The sequence below is a fragment of the Drosophila innubila genome (assembly GCF_004354385.1).
Source record: "Drosophila innubila isolate TH190305 chromosome 3L unlocalized genomic scaffold, UK_Dinn_1.0 0_D_3L, whole genome shotgun sequence".
NCBI classification, from domain to species: domain Eukaryota; kingdom Metazoa; phylum Arthropoda; class Insecta; order Diptera; family Drosophilidae; genus Drosophila; species Drosophila innubila.
In genome coordinates this window covers 21,394,586-21,415,456 of record NW_022995376.1, presented here as the reverse complement: position 1 = coordinate 21,415,456, position 20,871 = coordinate 21,394,586, and the positions used below count along the sequence as shown (strand labels likewise).

At 34.9% G+C, this 20,871-nt stretch overlaps 4 protein-coding genes across 8 annotated transcripts; 2 read left to right on the top strand and 2 right to left on the bottom strand.

Moving 5' to 3' along the window:
- The first annotated feature begins 454 nt into the window (after window positions 1-454).
- Window positions 455-2,004, top strand: LOC117787590. 2 transcript variants are annotated; one of them, XM_034626153.1, is made up of 3 exons: window positions 455-560; window positions 677-1,418; window positions 1,480-2,004. In XM_034626153.1, the coding sequence occupies exons 2-3, from the start codon at window positions 694-696 to the stop codon at window positions 1,925-1,927; spliced, it is 1,173 nt and encodes a 390-aa protein (XP_034482044.1). In that variant the 5' UTR covers window positions 455-560; window positions 677-693; the 3' UTR covers window positions 1,928-2,004. The 2 variants fall into 2 exon arrangements, with proteins under 2 accessions (XP_034482044.1, XP_034482045.1); XM_034626154.1 differs by having other exon boundaries at window positions 455-589.
- A 101-nt stretch (window positions 2,005-2,105) lies between these two features.
- On the bottom strand, window positions 2,106-9,871 carry LOC117787597. 2 transcript variants are annotated; one of them, XM_034626164.1, is made up of 5 exons: window positions 9,506-9,871; window positions 8,459-8,903; window positions 7,560-7,676; window positions 3,453-3,623; window positions 2,106-2,637 (listed from the first exon to the last, which is right to left on the bottom strand). In XM_034626164.1, the coding sequence occupies exons 2-4, from the start codon at window positions 8,772-8,774 to the stop codon at window positions 3,481-3,483; spliced, it is 576 nt and encodes a 191-aa protein (XP_034482055.1). In that variant the 5' UTR covers window positions 8,775-8,903; window positions 9,506-9,871; the 3' UTR covers window positions 2,106-2,637; window positions 3,453-3,480. The 2 variants fall into 2 exon arrangements, with proteins under 2 accessions (XP_034482055.1, XP_034482054.1); XM_034626163.1 differs by having other exon boundaries at window positions 3,498-3,623; window positions 9,506-9,865.
- A 6,706-nt stretch (window positions 9,872-16,577) lies between these two features.
- On the top strand, window positions 16,578-18,875 carry LOC117787591 (4-hydroxyphenylpyruvate dioxygenase). Its single transcript, XM_034626155.1, has 5 exons — window positions 16,578-16,667; window positions 17,105-17,131; window positions 17,202-17,585; window positions 18,025-18,678; window positions 18,740-18,875. The coding sequence occupies exons 1-5, from the start codon at window positions 16,665-16,667 to the stop codon at window positions 18,812-18,814; spliced, it is 1,143 nt and encodes a 380-aa protein (XP_034482046.1). The 5' UTR covers window positions 16,578-16,664; the 3' UTR covers window positions 18,815-18,875.
- On the bottom strand, window positions 18,865-20,653 carry LOC117787587. 3 transcript variants are annotated; one of them, XM_034626149.1, is made up of 4 exons: window positions 20,479-20,653; window positions 19,818-20,418; window positions 19,143-19,749; window positions 18,865-19,086 (listed from the first exon to the last, which is right to left on the bottom strand). In XM_034626149.1, the coding sequence occupies exons 1-4, from the start codon at window positions 20,564-20,566 to the stop codon at window positions 18,886-18,888; spliced, it is 1,497 nt and encodes a 498-aa protein (XP_034482040.1). In that variant the 5' UTR covers window positions 20,567-20,653; the 3' UTR covers window positions 18,865-18,885. The 3 variants fall into 3 exon arrangements, with proteins under 3 accessions (XP_034482040.1, XP_034482041.1, XP_034482042.1); XM_034626150.1 differs by lacking the exon at window positions 20,479-20,653 and having other exon boundaries at window positions 19,143-19,756; window positions 19,818-19,983; XM_034626151.1 differs by lacking the exon at window positions 18,865-19,086 and having other exon boundaries at window positions 19,556-19,756.
- Between the last annotated feature and the right edge of the window lie 218 nt (window positions 20,654-20,871).

Sequence of the window (20,871 nt, the reverse complement as noted above, 5' to 3'; positions counted from 1 at the left end):
CCATCTGGTCTGCTTTGGTCCAAACGCTGCCACCGTGCAAAGTTTTGCGATCTGGCAACATGTATCATTTTAATCAAATTACAAAAACAGTTGCATCTAAGCATATTAAACGTTTTTTAAATTTTTCTTAATATTAATGATATAATTTTTTAAATGCAGAATTTTTGTAAAAATTTTCCCGATTTTTATATATGTTTTAAGAACTAGATTTGTAATTTCTCTCCCCTTGTGGTGACGAACTTCAAACCTTTATTAAAATGTTTTCTTTAATATTATCTGATTTCCAGTTATAAATGTTCATGTAATTATTAATTTATTGCAAAATTGTTGCTTAATGAACTAAAATTACGCTCATATTTAAATTGTGCGCCCGGACTTTGTTTAAGAGGAACCGACGTTGACCGATTCGTTCATAATCAGTTTAATTGAGCTACTGACCAAAGAGAACGGTGAGTAGTTCAATCGAACTTATTCTGAACGATTTAATACAACTCTAATGAATTGGCGCAATTTTGGCAAACAAAACTAAACAAAATAAAAATAGTCGAGGAACGAGCAAGGTAAACGATCGAGTCAAGTACAAGCTAAAGTAAATACAACAAAAGTCCTTCACACAACAAGAGGTATTCATGAATAGCAGCGCGGTATGCGTTAATTTTGCGATTGTCTATTGCAGCTACTCAGGCTACAACAATGACAACAACGACGCCTACACTGCAGACGCGCATGGCACTAGCTGAAATACCGGATCGCCTGGAGGCACTCCGTGTGGCGAATACACCAACAAATGCCAATCGTCGAACGCCCGACGAGCCCACGCCGGCAGCCACAGCCAACACGCCTAATGGTGGCGGTGGCGGCCTGGGATTACGTGAGGTTAATGACTTGAATGTGGCGCAGGCACAGGACTTTAGTTTCTCGCCACTGCCCTCGCCAGATGAACTAATTATCCGCCAACGCGGACGTCGTCGCTTAACAACGACCTTCTCACCAGACAAAGTCAACGGCGGCGTCGGCGGCAGCGGTAGCGGTAACTCAATACGCAGTCCCTTCCAGCGTACGCCAACGAAAAATCTACAATTAACCAGCGGCATGATATTGCGCAGTTCCCCACGTAAACGCCTAACCATGGGCAGCACACCGCCCGAACCGACGCCTATGGAAATCTATTCACCCATCAAATTAACCAGCACTAAGCAACAGCTGTGGCCAGGTACGCCGATAGTGAAGAAATTGAAAATGGACGATCGTCCTGTGGCTCAGACAAACAGCGATGTGCCGCTGCCAGCGTTGCTGCAGGGTCTCTCACAGCAACAACTCATTGATTTGATAATGTGCAATATAAAGCAGGAGACGGCGGCAGCGACACAAAGCGCCGAGGACCAGATACGTGCTCAGTTGCCCACGCCAGACATAAGGTGAGGCATTTACCACAAAACATTATCTTACACCTTATAATTACCAAAAACACATTTGCAGTTTGCTCGAGCAGGAGCTGCATTATGCCAAGCGGCTTATATTCAAGTCGCTGCCCACATCAAGGCTGTGCAAGAAAACGGATGCCGCTGCCTACTCCAAGGCGGCCATACATCTGAACGAGTTTAAGCGCGTGCTGCAAACGCAGGCGAAGCGTCTGCACGATTCCACACACTGGGATGCACTGGTCGACTATGTTAGCATGGCCTGGCAGTGTGTGGCTAGTACGCCCAACTGGGAAAGCAATTCACACAATGCCGTTCGAAGGCAATGCTTTAAGCTGCTGGCCTGCTCCTGTTATGCGGCCATCAAGCACGGTGGCATGCGGCTGGGCCAGACTCGGTTAGAGACACTGGAACGGAATTTGCGTGAATGGTCGAAGGACTATGAGGATGTGCTATCCTGTGTAAATGCATTACAGCGCACGCTTAACAGCCGAACCAGCTTATAAAGCCAACAGAGAGGTGGGAGACTACAAACATATATAGACTTAAGGCCGACTTGCTGAACTCGAGGTTTAGTGGACCGTTTAGTTTTTAAGCATGCAACACCTATATTTAGAATTTAAGCAACAACGATATTTGCCATTTTGTCGTATAGGCATTTTTAAGCAACTTCAGTTTTTTAAATTTGTTTACATTTTGTATTGTTTATTATTGTTTTGTATTATGTGCATGCCACATCAGATTATAATAGCAGTCGACAGAGCTGTTAGTTAATTAAGTGACATATAAATATATAAAAATATAAAAATAACATAATATGTAAACTATAAACTATGTAGTCTATTATGCATAGGATTGGATAAACTATATCATCCAACTCCGTCAACTCAATATAGTTATACAAATTTATATTATATTTATTAACGCTTAAATAAATACATTTATTAATACACTTATTAATAGTTTGATTTGCATTGGACACTTTGAACTAAGTACACTTTCTAATGGCTAAATAATGCGTTGTTTGATACCTACGTGACTATGACTAAGTTTTACTAGATCGTTTGTCAATTATCCCTGATCCCGCCCCCTCTTTTTCAACTTTAATAAATGTAACGCCTTCTAATGCGCCAATGAAGTAGACATACTAGCAATGTCAGTAAACAGCTCCAGGAGATCTTTGGTGTCGTCAATGAAGCGCCAGAAATGTGTCGCCCTAAAAAGCAAGAATAAATTAATAAAAAATTAGAAATATACGACATTGGCTTTCTATAAAAATATGTAGTCTTAGTCTGGAAAATATTTGACAAGAGTCTAAAATCATGATCTGATGAATTTAAATAATGGCGACTTAAAGCTCTTTTCGAAATTATACTGGTGAGAAAGCACATGTAGGCCTTTTGGAAAGCGCAATAAAGACTAAAGAAAGCACATTAAAGCACTAAGTAAAATATATAGTTGCAATTTATTAAAAAAAAAATTAAGGTAATTTATTGGATAAACAATAGTTTACCATAAAATCTAAGACTCAAGTTCGTGCTAATATACCAATTTGATATCATGGCCAAAATTCATGCCAAATTAATGAGCAGCTGTAAAAATTTAGCATGTGCTTCCAAATAGTTCAATTGTTTAGCAGCTTTAATCATATTTATTTATGAGCGTTCCAAAGTGTTATGTTTATTGACCTGGCCAAGAGGCTGTTCAATTGAATTTTGTGAAAGAATAATATACACCCAGATCGCTGTTAATTATGCTTTAAGTTTATGATTTAAAGCAATACGAATTCGATGGTGGGCTGTCTACGATAATAAAATTGTGAGTAATTTCAATTAGCATTATAAACTAAATCTAATTATCATGATTCGATTTTGGGATGCGTGTGGACTGATGAAATGATGATCTTGTAGCCTTGTATATATACATTTGTTTACATTATAAAATTAGCAACGCATTGTTAATCTGAAGATGGGTGTGTGCGAGTGTGTGTGTGTTGAATGGAATCATCATTTAGCATTGATTTCTGTATACCAACTAAAACTCGTCCATTATGAGATTCCTAACATTTGCGCTTACATTCTTTGACCAATATGGGCGCACAGCAACATTCCTTGACCTCCTCGAAGAAGAAACAGGAACCCACAGATGGTTTATAGACCTTTTCTCCCACATAGCATACATGCGGCACATATGGAAGTCCCTCTGAAAAAAAGACAAAATTATATAGTATAGATGAGTAAGTATATGCAGATCTATAAAACACATGGCTATCTACAAATCGATTAACAAAACACACATATACAATTTCCCATACTCTTATGACTTTGTTTCATTGCCAGCTGCAGTTTTCTAAATGCGAAAATTCAATAAAAGTCCATTGCTTATGGTCAAGATTTATAAAAGGAAAATTTGCTCGAAACAAACTGAAGCAGCACATTATTGAAATTTATGTTCTATAGATAATAGAAAAAAAGTAAAAATTTTTTTTTTAAATTTTGAGTTCATTAACCAATAAGTGGAAATTTTTCAGCCGATACTTATACTTCGTATTTAATCAAGATAACTCAAAAGGGAATTCTCCTTCTCAGTCAAGCAGAAAAAAATTGTATTCCTTATAGAATCTGCATTTAATAACTTTTGAGCTTTTATCCAATCGTGATAAAATTTTTATGTAAAATAAACAACATGTTTAAGCAAAAGTAGACTCTGGAGAAAAAAATAAACAAGGGGTGTTTCTCTTAAACAATAAATCATTGATCAATAATAAATTCTTTTACAGTGTCTCAGTTGTGGTTCGGTCTTTAAAAATCCAATAAAATTGCGCAATTTTCCGAGCCAATATCTGGGTAACAAGTTCTTTGGACTTTAGTTTTATAGTTGACGCAAATCCAGGGATTCCAGACTGACAAATTGGAAATAAACATGATTCTATATGATCGGCTGTCGCTGTCAATCATAAAATATTCATTGCAAACTGCGAATACCAAAGTAGGTATTTATTTCGGGGCCTTGACATGATGATGTTCTATAAACTTTTTTCGTTTTAAGAAATAAAACACAAAGTGAGAGCACTTAAATTTTGAACAGTAGATAGTTTGAGTTCAAATAAGTTTCTATAAGTTTAAGTAGAAACGGAAACCAATAAAATAGAATATGTTTATTGAGAGCAGCGCCAAAATCAACAAATAATTTAAGAAAACAATACAAAATGACTAAATATGTTGTCGAACTAAGGAAATTGTTTACACATTTGTTTATAAAAACGATGTGCGTTGATTTTAATAAATTTCCATATCCAAAAATTGGACGAAAACTCATTGTTCTGTTGCTGCTGCTGCGTGTCACAAATATTTATCCAATTATGTAATTATTTTAAATTTAATGCTAATCGACATGAGTCGCGCTATACTTAATAATGTTAGATCAATTTACTGATCGCAATTGTGTTATTAATCTTTTCAGACAGCTGACACAGAGCGAGGACATGACAGCAACAATATATTCATGCAAATCGACAGATTATAAAAAAAAAACTATTCATAAAAAATGTATATTAGAATAAAATTAAAATGATTGACAGCTTCATGTGGCACCATTTTAAATTCCACATACTATATATTAATATTGCATAAAATATATTTAAATAACTTATAAGACTTTTATGAGCGGTAAGGTCTTAATAAAATTATGTGGTTATATTATGTGTATTGCATTGCATTCGAAATATACAGAGAACTTCACAAAAATTTTAAAACAAAAAAAAATTTTTTTTTGACTAAACTTAGTTGCATTAAAAATAGCATTTGAAATTTGAATAAAAATAATATATTGCATTTTTGAAACTCGTAAGCTTCCTCAATTTAATTGCACAAATTTTTGTGAATCATCAAATGTCGGCAAACATACAAAGCTGATGCAACTTAAATCAATATTGAAAATAATATATGTGCATGTAAACTTATGGCAATTCTCTTCAAAATTGCCCAAAAATTACAGAATTAAATGGCGTTACAACCATGGCAAAAATACGTTACAACATTATTGGCAAGAAGACCATAACCACCCACAAAGTAGAAAGAAACAAAAACAATTTTCATTCAAAGAGCAAGTTCTAGCTTTGTGGCAGGTGCTTAAGTCATTTATATTAGAAGCACGTCCAAATAAATGTTGTTTTTGTCATCGCCTTAGGCGTTGCATATTAAATAAAATCAAAAGCCGGTAGCAAAATATTTATACTGTCAATCTCAAATAATTATTTTTATATTCGAATTATACTTATTATATAGAAGACAGTCGATCGTCTTGTTGGGCAAATACAAGCTAGATTTATAGATAAGACCGCAAATGTTTCAGATGCCTGATAAGGAGACATTTGGAAAACATCATGGGGTTATAGATCAGTCAGTATAACTGCATTACAAAATTTAAACGGCACAGTGCTTGATTAGAGAATACCCTATAGGACATTTAAATAAACAAAGAACTTATTTGATAAACGAAAAAAATGAAAAATAATATAATAAATAATATAATAAAATACATTTATAGCCGAGTATCAGAAGAAAAAGGAAATAAGCTCTTGAAAAATATCTATCCTATAAAGTTGATTAGATATAAAGCTTTGCAATTCCTAGAAAACGATGGTGATGACAACATTTATTAGATTGTTGATATATGGTATAGGTCGCTATATAATTACAAGTATAAATGAAGACTTTGTTGGAACTATCCTCAATTATAGACGACCTCCGTTAAGTGGCCATAAACACCAGCCCCCAAACAAGTCTATAAAATACTAAAAACAAAAACTAACAACTACGGAAAATTAAATTTAATGCGCGCATTTAGTTGAACTCAGAGAACAATTTGTATTTCGAGTGCATTTGGAAAATGCGAAACGGAAAATTGTGTGCACGCCTTGAAGAAAATCATTCAAGTGTAGAAAATACCAAGTGCCGAACCCAACAGACGCCAATGCACAACAATACAAACAAAAACATAAACATAATAAAATAGAAAGAGAACAAAACAAATCAAGGAGAATAGCTAACTGACGCTTGGACACTTGGAATGTCAGTTTAACAACAGTGAGGCCTTGATATGAAGGCACATTGAACTGAAAGGCTAATTTTGCCCTTGATCAAAAAAACAGAAAATCTGTAAATAGGAGTGAAGGATTAAGCTAAAGAAAAGATAAGAGAGTGTCAAAAAAGTTATGTTTGTTCTATGTTTAGTTGAACTCAGAGAATATTTTAGCCAGTACTCTAACTCCTATTCTAAAATTTTTTTCTTAAACTTTATTAAATATACTAACAGTGAGCTCTTTAAAACTATAAGAAAAATTATTGAACATTTTTAAATACATTTTTAGATCTAATTTTAAAAACAGAATATTTTATGCCTAACTAAAGTAAAGTCACTTAAAAACATAAGATATTCGTTGTTTTTTAAGTTTACAATTTACAGCGCATTCAAAATTTGAAAATCCCAATTTCAGGGATAAAATATAAAAAAATTTTAAAAATTTAATTTTTATAAAACACCTTTTTATAGTGGTTAAATGCACTTTTATTCTGGAATTTATAAGTTTACTTCATTTCTACAGAAGGCTGCCATTGTAGCGGGTGATAACTGTAGCGGTAGGTAAATCAATGCAATGGGGCGTAGCTGCGGTTTAGTCATGTGGACCACAACATTAACCCACTTCCGCAGTGGCCACGTGCTAATGAAGAGACAGACAGAGGGAGAGAAAGAGAGAGCGAGGGATGGGAACAAAGAGGTATTCCACCCAATTATGAGACATTTAGTGTTTCACTTAGCTTGCATCATCTTAAAGCTGCGCTCATTGCGTGCCTGCAACTCATTAGCCAATCAAATTGTTGGCTGTAATGGGTTAATGAAGCTTTACTTAGGCTCGGCTAGTAAAGCTCCCCCAAGTGGGTTAGTGGCACTCGGCAACGTTTTCGTTTTCATTTTCGTTTGTCCAACAATTTCCACAATCTTCCATCCGTTTGTTTACCTGTTTGTGAGAATTCTGGGCGTTGTTTGCATTTGCTTGTTATTGTTAAGCGCCATGTGTGCTGCTGCTTCGACTCATAAATATCATAATATCATTATCATCTGAGGTTCTGTACTCACCATCTCGATGCTGCATCTCGCACCAGCAATGATCGTTAAGGAACTGTGGACCCGTACAATATTTTACCACCGTCGCCGTGCACTTTATCGATTTGCAAGAGTTTTGTGTGGGATGTGCTGAAAATAGAAAGGGAAAAAGGCAGGAAGAAAGAGTTTTAGCCGGTAAGGTAATACCGATATTTTGTAATAGGTTTTAGGAAAAAATCCTCGGTTATAGAAAAAAATTTTAATCATTTTTTTAATGTATTGATAATGTGGTATTTTTATACCCGTTACTTAAAAAATAATTAAATATATATTGTAACAGGGAGAAGGGATTCTTGATCAGCATTAATAGCCAAGTCGATATACAAAAGGATTTCAGAGACTATAAAAGGTAGAGCAACCAATTTTGGCACACAGATTTCTATCTACCCAGCGCATATGAAGTTTTTATCAAATTTAAGCCACGCCCCTTTCCGCCTCACAAATCGCGAAAAACCACCACACCCACAGTTAGGATAATACAGTTTTTATGGTGAATAACGTTATCTGTTAATATAATTTTCAATCTCAATTAACCGCAGCAAGATCAAACAAGTAGAACGGGAGTACTTTAATTATTAATCATGTGTGTTCTACAAATCTCTAACAGCGCTAAAGCAACCCAAAAGCAATTGTTGGAGTTAAGAGATTGGACAAAATTAAATATTTATTAAATTGAATTTAAATATCTTTAAATTGAATAAAAATGCAAAAAAATATGGTCAATAATATTAAATCTCCAACTTTTTAGGAACACCAACAATTCGAACGGGTGAGGTCTTTGGTCTAAACTATTTTTGAGAATTAGTAAATAGGAAGTCCATGGTTATAATTACCAAATAAAAAATTTTAAGAAATAAAAATTTGAGACTTACTCTCATTGTACTTGCGCAGCGCTTGAATTGCTTCTTGACGCGTCACCTGATGATCGAAAGTTTTCTCCTCGTAACTGTCGCTTATTATCGGTCCCGCCGCTATTAAGTCTTCCTTATTACAGAGTATACAGGAGCTTTTTGGAGCCGCTAAGCATAAACTAAGTCCAAGCAGCAGCAGAAGGCAGAGATGTGGGAATGTGGAACTTAAAGCACAATAATTGGATCGTAATTTGTGCCCAATACGTAATCTTTGGCAGGAACTAAAGTCATCACTTGTCATGTTGCACTCGTTATAATATTTTCTTGTATTCCACATAGTTTACCAAGTTTTTCGTTTTTAGTCACATTAATTAGTTTATTTTTTTATTATTTATTTCATATCGGAAGGTTCAAGTGGTTTTTGTTGTCGCTCGTTCTGGTAATTTGATATGTTCCCTAAGTCGTGCTAAGTGAGGAGAGAAATGTCGCATTAATAAGTATGTTTGAAATGTTTGCATAACGAGAAGTACATTAGGATTGCACTTATACTCTTAAGTACTACGTATTTGACTGATATATTGAGTTCTCCATGAATTGTAGTTTTACAGCTGATTGGTTTCTTGTTATTTGTGGATCTAGTTAGAAAATTGCTGTGACAGTTTCACAGATTGAGTTTCGTGCTTTTTTGTTACAGATGAAAGAGAGTCTACTTTTAAGTATGCTCCTGCAAATGTTCTATAATTGTTAAACATCATCTCACTTAATCCCAACAATTATATTCAATTTATTAATATAATATTTGATCAAAATGTTACACTTTAAAAACTTCACATTCAAAATTCTAATTTGTATATTACATTTATTTAAAGTATTTTTGTTTTTAATAATCTTTGTGTTTTATTATTTACAGCATTCCATTGATATTTATTTGTTGTAAAACAATTTCAACATTTTAATATTTATCTTTCATCCATTTAGTTTCTGATAAATTATTTGGTATTTTTATTTGAAATAGAAATATTTCGGTATTTGGCTCTTAATTTATTATCTTGCTATTCGGCAACTCACTCAGCGCGCTCTCCATTCATAAATTAATGTTACACAAACCGAAAATCATTTTGACTAGGGAAAAACTAAGAAAATCACTTTTCCGAATTGGTCACAACAACAACAAGATTAAAAGCTGAAAAATGCGTCGCGTCTTTTATTCGCATAAAAGAAAACAACTCAAAGAGACGAAACGTCGACTTCGCGCGTCGACTTCGACGTCCGTTTCGCTGCCTATGCAAATTCACTCTGAGCGATGCGCAGCAACGTTCAAAGCAAACAATCGACTCGAGTCGAGTCGAGTCGTCTCGGCGTAGCGTCGTGCAGCTGACGTTGGCGTTGGCGCTGGCGTCGAGCGGTGGCGCAGCTGTTTAGGACGGCGAATTATTCTCACACAACTGAGCGCCAACGTCGCCGATGTGGCTGCCTTTAAAGTTGAAGCTTGAAAGGGTTGCGCTTTGCCCAAAAATAACCAAGGGTAACCACAGTCATACCTAACTGTGCTTATCATTTATTTGCAAAAGCAGTTAAGAGGGTGCCCTACTGGAAGATACTCTCTAGGAAACAAAACTTACACTACTAAAAATACTTTTCTTTATGACTTTTGTATTAATTACTTAATTGTAATGAAGTTTTCAAAACAGAAAGATGATATCTTACAATATATACAAAGTCAAGAAAAAGTTTACAAATTGAATAAAGCGACAGGATTTCAACTTCTAAGCTAATAAAAATATAAACATCTGCTTTTGCATTATTATGTTACCGTTTCTTTAAAACTTAAATCAGTAACGCTTTTTAACATAAATATACAAGTAAGTATATATATTTTTATTTGAAAAAGTTTATATTTATTCAATATCTAAGCTCATATTGACTCTATGTTATAGGGGTACCTTAAAAGTGATCAAATTTGATTAATATGAACATCAATCTTTACAGTCTGCTGGTTACAAACATTCTCAAAAAATCATAATACTTTATCTGAGTGGTTGCAGTTATGCACACTTTCAAAAATTATCTGTGTACAAATAAAAATAAAAGGCCCTATATTGCTAATAAACTTAAATTCAAACTTCCAAGAACGAAATATCTCTTAAGCAACTGAGACAACAACCGATAAATGAGTGCATTATATTTTATATTGTTGATATACAAGGCGTTGCCTTGCGTTGACAAATTTTTTAGTTCCATAATTTTACAGAAATTTTTTCGACTGATAGTTATACTGTCCAACTAAATAGCAATTTTTAGTATTTTATCTTCCCTAATAACTTTAATATGCAACTCTTAAATGATGTGACTCCTATAATCTTAAAAAAAAAAACCCTTTGTGGTTACCAAAAATTTTATATATTTATCAATTACGCTCATTTAATCATTATGTAAATCACACTTAAAGTTCAGTTTAGTTATTCCCCGAACTCTAATTGATTAGAAGAACCTATCAACAGTCGTTTAATCAGAGCAGCCAGAGAAATTGAGTGGAAAAACCAATGGATGGTCCATTAATAAGATGACACTTAATAAGCTCTGGTAATTTGTTGAAAATGATGCAGAACACATAGTACAACATTCCTGGGCTGCCTGGGCATACAATATTTGACACACATTGAAATATTTTTATAATTTATGCTCACCTAACATCCCAGAGGCGCATCCCTATCTGGGGCCTACCCCCCTCCCCCCCAAAACGGTATAAGTAGTTCTATATTCATCTCATAATTTTCAGACTGTGTGTGTTTTTAAAAATAACATAAAATTCACTTCAACGATGTGCGATGTGTAAGTTCTTGATCTAAGACTGGGGGCTCCACATGTTGTCGGCATCATTTGTTTATTGTTGTGATGCGTTGCGTGCTGCAGCAACCTGTTATGATTCCCCTCGATCCCCTCACTTTATGCCGCATCGTAAATCTTGACGTTCCCCTGCACTTTTGTCATACCCTTTAATTAAGAAAAATTTTATGCAAATGCTGTGATTATAGTAAGTTCGTTTTGAGTTTAAAAAACCTCATTTTATGAAAACTTAAAAATTCTTTACAATCTATAAATATTAGAAGAAGGATTATAGATTGTAGATGAAACAGGAGAATTAATACCTAGGATTTCAAATTAAATTTACATTTCTAAAATATTTAAAGTAAGTTTAGATAGTGATGTGAGAACTGGAAAACAGGGTATTTTATAGTCAACAATATCTTACTCGCTTCTTTTATTTTAAAAGCGAATTTTATGGACTACACTATCTAGTATTACACAAAGTCTATTAAATGTTTTGGCCCACAAATTGTGGGCGGTTATTGTTTTCTTTTGTGATCTAAGAAAACGTCTATATGCATATTTAAATATCTGATAATATGACGACATCGAGAATAAGATATTTTCTCTAACATACAATCGCAAGGCAGCTTAATAAAAAGGATATTGTGGCCTGAGGAGAAATTGTGTCAAGGTCATGGGAGAGTCATCAAATCTCCGGGGTTTCGCTCTTGGTATGACAAACGGATGTTTACCTTTTTTTTTTAAATTGGATTGATACTGCCAAAAAGGGGCGGCAAATGGCATAACTTGAGCTGCTCAATTACCACGACGAAAGTCCTTCAATGGGTTTATGGCACGCAAACTTCAATTAGATTTGCGAAATTTCCATATTAACTGTTTATATTGCGGGTTACGCAGCAGTATATGCTCGTTATCATCTCAACCTAGTGAAAAGTCAAATATTTAAATCAAATATTTAATATTACACTTTTAAATAAATAGCTTACTTAGAAAAACACTGAGTTTTTTATTGATCCACAATATAATTAATCATTAAAATTCTAATATTAACTAAGTTTCCTTAATATTCAGTGCGGTTTTCTGAGTCAGAAACAAAAACGCTAGTAAATCGCGCGCGATGCAAGCTCGCGATTTTTACAATGCCGAAGAAAAAACGAGATCACAAATATACTCAATCATTAATATAACGATTCTTCTTCCTTTGTAACTTTTATGAAACAAAAAAAAAACGGTCGCGACTATTGCCGAGTATTTAACAGTTTGACAAGCACGGTCGCAGCTGCAACTTTAACCGCTGACACCATAAATTGTACCATACATTTTTTGCAATTCACAATCAGCACATTTAAAATCGCACGCGACTTTAACAACAAGGTCGCTGCACTTTGACAGTTTGACAAGCACTGGCGCAGCACAAGCACCCAAAGCAGCTGGCGCTATGAATTTTAATTTACAAGCGTCTTGGCAACTTTAAGAACCAAACACACACGCTCTCACACACATACACAGAGAGTGTGTAAAATTTATGATCATTTTCACACTGAACAATCAATCAGCAAATCGGCCAAGTTATTAAAATTATATCATAACAAAAACGCAAACTATTTTTAATACCGCCCCAAAAATCTCGAGTCTTAATACATTGAAATGCTCTTTACACTATGCATATTTAAGATATTTATTTATGTTGTTGTTTCTGTTGTTTTTGCCTTGGTGTTGTTGCCGGGAGGAGGCACATAGAGATTTTAATCGCGCTGCGGTCAGAAATTTGTCAATATTCACAAAAAAATAATAAAAAATTCTAAATATATGCCGACAAATGACTTTAAGCCTTTTTTTGTTACACAATTAACGACAGTTCAAGTTCGTTTGGCTTTTAAAATTGAAATAGTTTATTGTTGTTGCTGCTGTAGTTACCACGCTTTTTAAATTAAATAAACAATTTCAGTTTCAGTTTTTTCACTCATTGTTTTTGAACGTTTTTTTATTTGTTGTTTTTTCGAAGCGTAATAAACGAGACTCAATCGGTGACTGAAAGCGTAACGCAAATGTCGACATTGCGGCGCCGACAGCTTGAGGCTATGGCAACAAAAACGACAAAAACAAAAGCAGCAACAACAGTAGCTAACATCCTTTGTCCTTTGCACCCTCCGAAGTCCAAAAGGAAAGCAACCCCTGCAACTTCACAAGCTGCTGGCAATGCCGTAAAACAGACTAAAAACATAGACAGCAGGAGAGAGAGAAAGGTAGACAGAAAGAGAGCGAGAAATACAGTGAGACGGGGAGAGAGTGAGCTAACGGTAGTGTCTGTAATATAATATCTTCAACACATGCAACAGGCTACCCACATCAAACCCAAACAAACCTGCGCAGCGTCGCATTCAAATATCCTTCGTCAAGGACAATAAAGTCGTAGACGAAGTCAGAACTCTAGAAGAGACTGAATTCGAGACGTAGTTAAAGGAAACGAGCAAAAAAGTTTGCTTAGGCTAATGGACAACAGTTAAATGTATTTTATACTGCAATTTTGGGGGTAAGTTCTAGTTATAACTCGGAGAACATATTTGGCTAACGTGATATGTGACAGGTGAGCGGAGAGTTCATAAGCAAAAAAAAGGTAGAAGATTTGATGCGCTCACAGAAAGTTGGCCACATAAATCAAACAGCTGGTATTTACAAATTAGAGATTTTCCTTTAATAAATAATAATAGTAGGATCCAAAATTTGTATGGCACTTTAAAATCTTCGCTTATGTTTTTTATGATTTTTGAAACTTGCTCAAAATTAACTTTTTTTCCATTTTTTCCTCATTTTATACAAATTTTAACTGAGATCATCATATTCAAAAAATATAGGCAAAGATATTTTTGAAAACAATTTTTTGCAGTCACTATTAGAATTATTTGGAGAACTTTTTTGCATCAAAACATTTTTTGTTTAAGCCCCAGGAAAACAGTCAAAAAAGTAGATTTTTACATAAATTAAAATTTTTAATGGGTACTTTATGGGTTAAGGAAAACTTTGTATCATTCAAGCGTAATTTGAAGTAACGAAACGAAATGTAAACGAAGTAACTTTAAATAGCAAGAAGATTTAACTTTAGTTTTGTGTAAATACTTTTGACCACCCCTGTATATACTTAAGTAATCTATTTACAATGATTATAAAATAATTTGCAAGCTTCAGAATGAATTCACTTTTAAGGAATATCCACTAACCATAAGATAAGTTTCTTAAAAAGTCAAAACTTCTAGCTGGTTTTTGCCATGGATCTAACTTGGCCTATAGTCTTGGGATAGGGCAGTTCTTTGCCAGACACTTGACAAATGAGACATTCGCATTGTGCCAGGTGTTTGGCAATCTTGAAAAGGCAACTGCTTCATAGTAATAAATTAGTCGTTCATATGAATCGATTTATGTCGGCGGCACTCTACTAAAAATTCTAGCCGAAAAAGAAGAAATTAATGTGAGACACACAGGGCGTATGAGCGACGGATGAACTGAAGCGGTTAAGTATTAATGATTAGTCCCAGACAATGTCCCCAGCTGCTGGCGACGAGCTAATGATGAACTGACACAAGTGGCCATTGGCAAGAAGCCAATTCAATGCTTGACATTTATTATGATTGGCTTATTAGGGCACAAGAGGGCCAAAAGGGAGGGAGGACTGAGGGTGTATGGAAGAGCAGCCATTGTCGCATTGATGGCACATGCCAAAAGTGCCATTAACAATCTGTTCGACTATAAAAATGGGAATGAAATGGAAACTATAGCAACTACTTTAAAATGTACTTAAGCAATATTTTCTCAGTGAAAAGAATGATTGACTAAAAGGTACTCTGTAGAAAACTGTAATACATCGGCATGTCGGCTGATTAGCTTCAAATTGTTACAAGGTTTCTACATGGTTAATCGTATAAGAATAAATATTTCTAAAAAGGAAACTGTAAATAACTACTATAGATTTAAAATGCATAAATGCCTCATGGAAATGGATAAGAAATGTTTATACTTTCAAAGTATGCCAAAGCAATCGGGTCAAAATTACTCCTTGGGGAGAAACTGATAAAGTACGAATATATTTTATGAAGGTCATATGGAAATATTAACGAGATCGTTAATATTGGGTTAGCGTTATATTCAAATAACAATCTTAATAGATTTTATAGAGTATATTACCTATCTTATTTAAATAACCATCTTTAAAAAATATTTTAACTTTTGAACTCAATGTATTAATCTGCCTGTAAAAGATCAAGGATGAAGAAAAAAATATCTAATCCAAAGACATAAGCGAATGGTTTATTAAAACTATCATGTGATATTATTACTTTATAGAATGAATAAATTTAATCTTCATGTAGTATTATCCCTCAATGCGGTCTCACGTTATCTTAAACTTGAACCCTGTGTAATAAACAATAACGAAAACATATTATCAGCTGTGGAAAACCCGTTTAAAGTATAAAAGCTTGTATTATATAGTACTTATAGAGCTAGTTCATCGGATCGTTATGAATATAAAATATGCCAGAGTTTTGGGGGCTCGCAACGGAAACAAGTTCAAAACGAGTTGAAAACCAGCGCGTGGCACATTTTTATACCCTGCTCCCATAGAAAAGAAGCAGAAAGGGGTATAACTAATTTGTGCAAAAGTATGTAACAGGTAGAAAAAATAAATAAATAAAACATAGCAAAAAAGAGAAATAAGACACTAACGCCACAAAGTACTTCCCTTATTTCTATGTTTCTAAATTTATTTATTTATGTAATCAGGGTATCTCCTTGACGTGTACACAAATAAAGTGTTTTTATCTGAAATTATTTCGTGAACCAAAAAACTTGTTGAATGCATGAATATGTAAATCTTCAACCGGCATAATGTTATAAAAATATCTAAGAAACGATTTCATATCATAAAACTTTAGCTTACATGAATTTATGTATTGTAAATGAACTTAATAGAGCAAATAATTAAATAGACATGATATGAGTATCTCCAGTTGCCACGCTAAAAAATAAAAGGGATTAGTTTATAAACAAATACAAATTGTATTTATTAAATGGCAACAGGTAACGCCACCTGTTCTAGTAAACAAATTTTGCAAATTTCTATTTAATTATGCGAATATCTAAAACAATAACAACAACAACATTATCAACAGCAACACGCTTTTGAAATACACGTAAACAAAATACTAGTTTGACATATATTTAAATGAGTTATCAATAGGTACAAGATTTCAATCTGATCTGGGACTGAATTGGGGAGTATATAAGGCGTGATTTCAACATGGCTTAGCCATAGTCAACTTGCGAAGATCGTCTGAAGATCAACGGAACATTTATAAAACGCGTGTGAGGAGAGTTTTGAATAAATTGAGTCTGAGTGATAATGGTAATAAAATTAAAAAAATAACTAATGACAAAAAGTGAACTGTAAAGAAGTTATATAAATATGTGGAATGTAGACAAGTTTTAATATTAAAATAGATTTTAAAAAAATTTTAAAGTTGCGTTGGCTAATGAGGTTATGTTGCCTCATCCTTTAATTTTGAAATTTTATTGCATTTTGTAAGGTTATGTTCGCTTGCTTTAATATATGACAGTGAGAATTTGTAGATTTTTGAGAGGTTACGTTTGGTAATCTAAAGATTCTATAATGATAATACGTTTTAAGAGATCTTTAAATTTTATTATGACCTTTGCTGAATTTTTGTAAGGTTATGTTAGCTTATCTAAAGATTCTACTGATGGAAAATTATATATGTTAAGTTAGTATAGTACTTGAAACATAGATAATGAGAAATGTTTTCTTTATTTACCATCTTCTAGACCAGCTATACTGACAAAGGAACCAAAGTAAGTTCACATATATCTTAAAACTATTTCTGAACCGCAAATTTATAAGCTTCTTTTTTAATTTCAATAGCCAGAAGCCGGCAAATTCTTAAGCTTTGATCATCTAACGTTTTACGTTGGTAACGCCAAGCAGGCGGCCAGTTATTATACAACCCGTTTGGGCTTTGAACCTCTTGGCTATCAGGGATTGGAGACGGGAGAGCGACGCTACGCGAAACATGCAGTGCGACAAAATAAGATTGTCTTCGTGTTTGTATCGGCCTACACGACCGATGACAAGGAGCATGGAATGCACCTGATGCAGCATGGTGATGGTGTCAAGGATGTGGCCTTCGAAGTGGAGGATTTGAACGCAATCTTTAATTTGGCGGTATCACGCGGTGCCGAAGTCGTACGCGATATCTGGGAGGAGAACGATGCATATGGCTTTGTGAGATTTGCCACCATTAAGACGGTAAGTCGATGATTAAAGCTATTTTTTTTTGTATTAACCTTAAGTGTCATAAATATAAAAAAAAAAATAAAGCACTACAATTATTTTCAACTTTTAATATGTTTTATTTAAAATACTTGCTTTTCTTGTATTAAAGAATATCAAACTAATGTTTAAAATTTCATTTATATTTTAAAGTTTCTGAAAACAATTTAAGACAAAATATATTTTTCATTCAAAAAAAAATTAATTAAATTATTTTGCGAATTAAATTGCGAAAAAAGTTTTTTTAAGTAAAAATGTAAATACTGAGGCACTTTGATACTCAAATTTAATTAAATTTATACTAGTATAAAATTAAGGATTTAACTTTAGTGTAATTCATATTTTAGAACATTTTGTTCAGATTGATTCAGCAATTTTCTGGTATTAATTCGTAGTATTAATTTTCTTCTTTTAGTACGGAGACACTACGCACACTTTCGTGGAACGTAATGGGTACAAGGGTGACTTCTTACCTGGCTTTCAGCGCGGTGTTGAAGACGTTCTGCTGAAGAATTTGCCGCCAGCCAAGTTGAACTTCATTGATCATGTGGTTGGCAATCAGCCGGATTTGCAGATGGAAAGTGTGGCTGCTTGGTATGAGCGCATTTTGCAATTCCATCGCTTTTGGTCTGTCGATGATTCGCAGATCCATACAGAGTATTCGGCATTGCGCTCAATTGTAATGGCCAACTACGAGGAGACGGTCAAGATGCCCATCAATGAGCCAGCTAATGGCAAGAAAAAGTCGCAGATTCAAGAATATGTCGACTACTATGGCGGAGCAGGTGTTCAACATATTGCTCTCAATACTGATGATATCATTGGAGCTGTGAGCAACTTGAGAGCACGTGGTACAGAATTCCTGACCATTCCATCGTCGTACTACGATATTCTGCAGGAGCAGTTGTCTCACAGTCGCACTAAAATCAAGGAAGACATGGAAATCTTAAAGAAACTGAACATTCTGGTGGATTTCGATGAGAACGGTTACCTGTTGCAGATCTTTACGAAGAACTGTCAGGACAGGCCAACGCTCTTCCTGGAGGTCATTCAGCGTTTTAATCATAATGTAAGTTTGATATTATCTGTTTTTTGAGTCCTTAACTTAAAGTTTAAATTTATTTTTGTAGGGTTTTGGCGCTGGCAACTTTAAGTCGCTCTTTACTGCCATTGAGATCGAGCAGGCCAAACGTGGCAATTTGTAAAATGCAATTGTTATAAAAAAACGGTCATCTTGAATAAAATGCGAGCAGAATATTAAAAATAGATCATTTTTTTATTTCTTGCGCTGATTTACAAAGCGTCGATCTACATGAACCTTGCTGCGAGGATCGTCTTCTGCAAACGAAACCAAATGCGGATTCCAAAACCCATCAGGCGTGTTGTTGTCCAATTCGCGTTGATCAAAATGTCTGCAATTACTCAGATATTCGCGTATCTGAACATCTGTCATATTTGAGCCCATGAAATTGACAAACTGCAAGAGAATAAGTTTGATTGTTTGAAAAATTAAGAGTCTTATTGAGAATTCACCTTATTGCACTGCTCGCATTCAATATTGTATTGTTCCTTAATGCTCGGTTCATGTTCCTGCTTAATTACAATGGGTCGCGGAATGATATCTTCCTCCACTTCGTCTTCGTCTTCCTCAATTTCAAAATCTTCTGGCAGCTTGGTGGACTCATTGCCCATACCACTTGGCTGCTCTGTCAACTGCTCAACTTTTACATTCATTGACTTCACAGACGTTGTGGTTTTTTCTCTTGCAGCTGCCATTTTTTGTTCCCTGATAAGTTTTGCTTCGTATTCCTGTAGTTTTGTCATTGAGACCTTGTCATTATCCTTAATGGCCTCCGCCATAAAGTCCATGGTGTTTAAAGGCTGGTTAGTCTCCTCAAAGCTGTCGTCTATGAACACAATATCCTGTGTGGCAGGTGTAAGCATCACAACGCTGGACGTATCTGAAGCGCCGCTTAAAGGGGGCAAGAGTCCTGTTGGTGACTTTGGCAATGTCGGATCTGGGCATAATTCAAAGAACGAATCGTCATCATCCATATCAAAAACGGGCTGATTCTTGTTAGAGCTTTTCTTGGAAGTGCCGGCGGTGCAGTTGTCGTCTACGACGCTGCTGCTGTCTGGTCTGCAAACTTGTTATAGGTTATTTAACATTATTAAAATTACTTAAACATAAGCAGTCCGACTGCCTACCTTTGTAACAGCGAACGAGATTGCTTAGCATGTTTCAGCGTAGAATACAAATTGGGACTGGCCTCGATAACGTCCTTATCACGACTATCATTGTTGGCCTTGCCGGCATCAAAATGCAAGCGCGTTTGCTTCAGTCTGGGGGAATTGCTTCGCAGTGTTAGCGACATTTTGGTCTTGTCTTTGGGCACTTTGCATAGCCAATCATTTCTTTTATCGGACTTAATTGTGCTATCTGGACGCTCATTCTCGCAATTCAGCTTGTTAAACTTACGCCGTGTGACCCATGGCTTGTAGGGACTGATCGGTGGCTCCGTTTCTGTTATAGTTTCCTCCTCTTCATCATCCAATTGCAAAGCTATATTCAGATTCAACGAGCTTTGACTTTCAGGCACTTTTGGGGAATCAGTCTCTGGCAAGCTACTTGAGCGTTGTTGTTGTTTTTGCTGTGACTTTTTGGGTGAAAATCTGCGACGCTTGGGGCTTGATTTGTAGCACTGCTCCTGCTGTTGTTGCAACAGGTCGATGGCATTGTGCAGCTTCTCATTATGCTGCTTTAATAAATTAATCGTATTGGCATTCTCTGCACACAAACTCTGCATCACTAAAATAAAATACAGGATCTGTTGTGAAAGGATCTCGAAAAGCAACAAGTCGGACTTACTTAGAAAGTGAGTTTTTAATGTGTCCAGCGCATTTAAAACACATTTAGACGTTTCCTCGGATTTACCTTCACACGTCGCACAGTTCATTTTTGACTATTACATTCAATATTTAATCAATTCTCTATTATAATAATTTCCAATGTTTGCTGTTTTTCTTCAATCAATCAAACTTCATTTCAGTGCTGTCAACTTCTTGAACCCAAAAACGCTGTGGCAGCTACTGTTTCCAACTTAGCTATTTTATAGCTAAATCTGGCTATTTTCAAAATTCGTTTGCTAGAAAAATTTCAAAATGGCTATTTTAAATATATATTAAGCTTATTCTTGCGATTATTCTGCCCACAATTACAAATTTAGATGGTTTCTAGACAGAAACAGCTATTGTTCCCTCA

Bases quoted from the DNA above. Each gene is read 5' to 3' on its own strand.
- LOC117787590 (XM_034626153.1), top strand. From the start codon at position 694: ATGACAACAACGACGCCTACACTGCAGACGCGCATGGCACTAGCTGAA. The intron at 1,419-1,479 runs GTGAGGCATTTA...ACACATTTGCAG, and splicing joins TTGCCCACGCCAGACATAAG to TTTGCTCGAGCAGGAGCTGC.
- LOC117787597 (XM_034626163.1), bottom strand. From the start codon at position 8,774: ATGTGGAATACAAGAAAATATTATAACGAGTGCAACATGACAAGTGAT. The intron at 7,677-8,458 runs GTAAGTCTCAAA...TTCTATTTTCAG, and splicing joins GCTGCGCAAGTACAATGAGA to CACATCCCACACAAAACTCT. The intron at 3,624-7,559 runs GTGAGTACAGAA...TCTTTTTTTCAG, and splicing joins CGAGATGCAGCATCGAGATG to AGGGACTTCCATATGTGCCG.
- LOC117787587 (XM_034626149.1), bottom strand. From the start codon at position 20,566: ATGAACTGTGCGACGTGTGAAGGTAAATCCGAGGAAACGTCTAAATGT. The intron at 20,419-20,478 runs GTAAGTCCGACT...ATTTTATTTTAG, and splicing joins ATTAAAAACTCACTTTCTAA to TGATGCAGAGTTTGTGTGCA. The intron at 19,087-19,142 runs GTGAATTCTCAA...ATTCTCTTGCAG, and splicing joins AATGCGAGCAGTGCAATAAG to TTTGTCAATTTCATGGGCTC.
- LOC117787591 (XM_034626155.1), top strand. The intron at 17,132-17,201 runs GTAAGTTCACAT...TAATTTCAATAG, and splicing joins ATACTGACAAAGGAACCAAA to CCAGAAGCCGGCAAATTCTT. The intron at 17,586-18,024 runs GTAAGTCGATGA...TTCTTCTTTTAG, and splicing joins GATTTGCCACCATTAAGACG to TACGGAGACACTACGCACAC.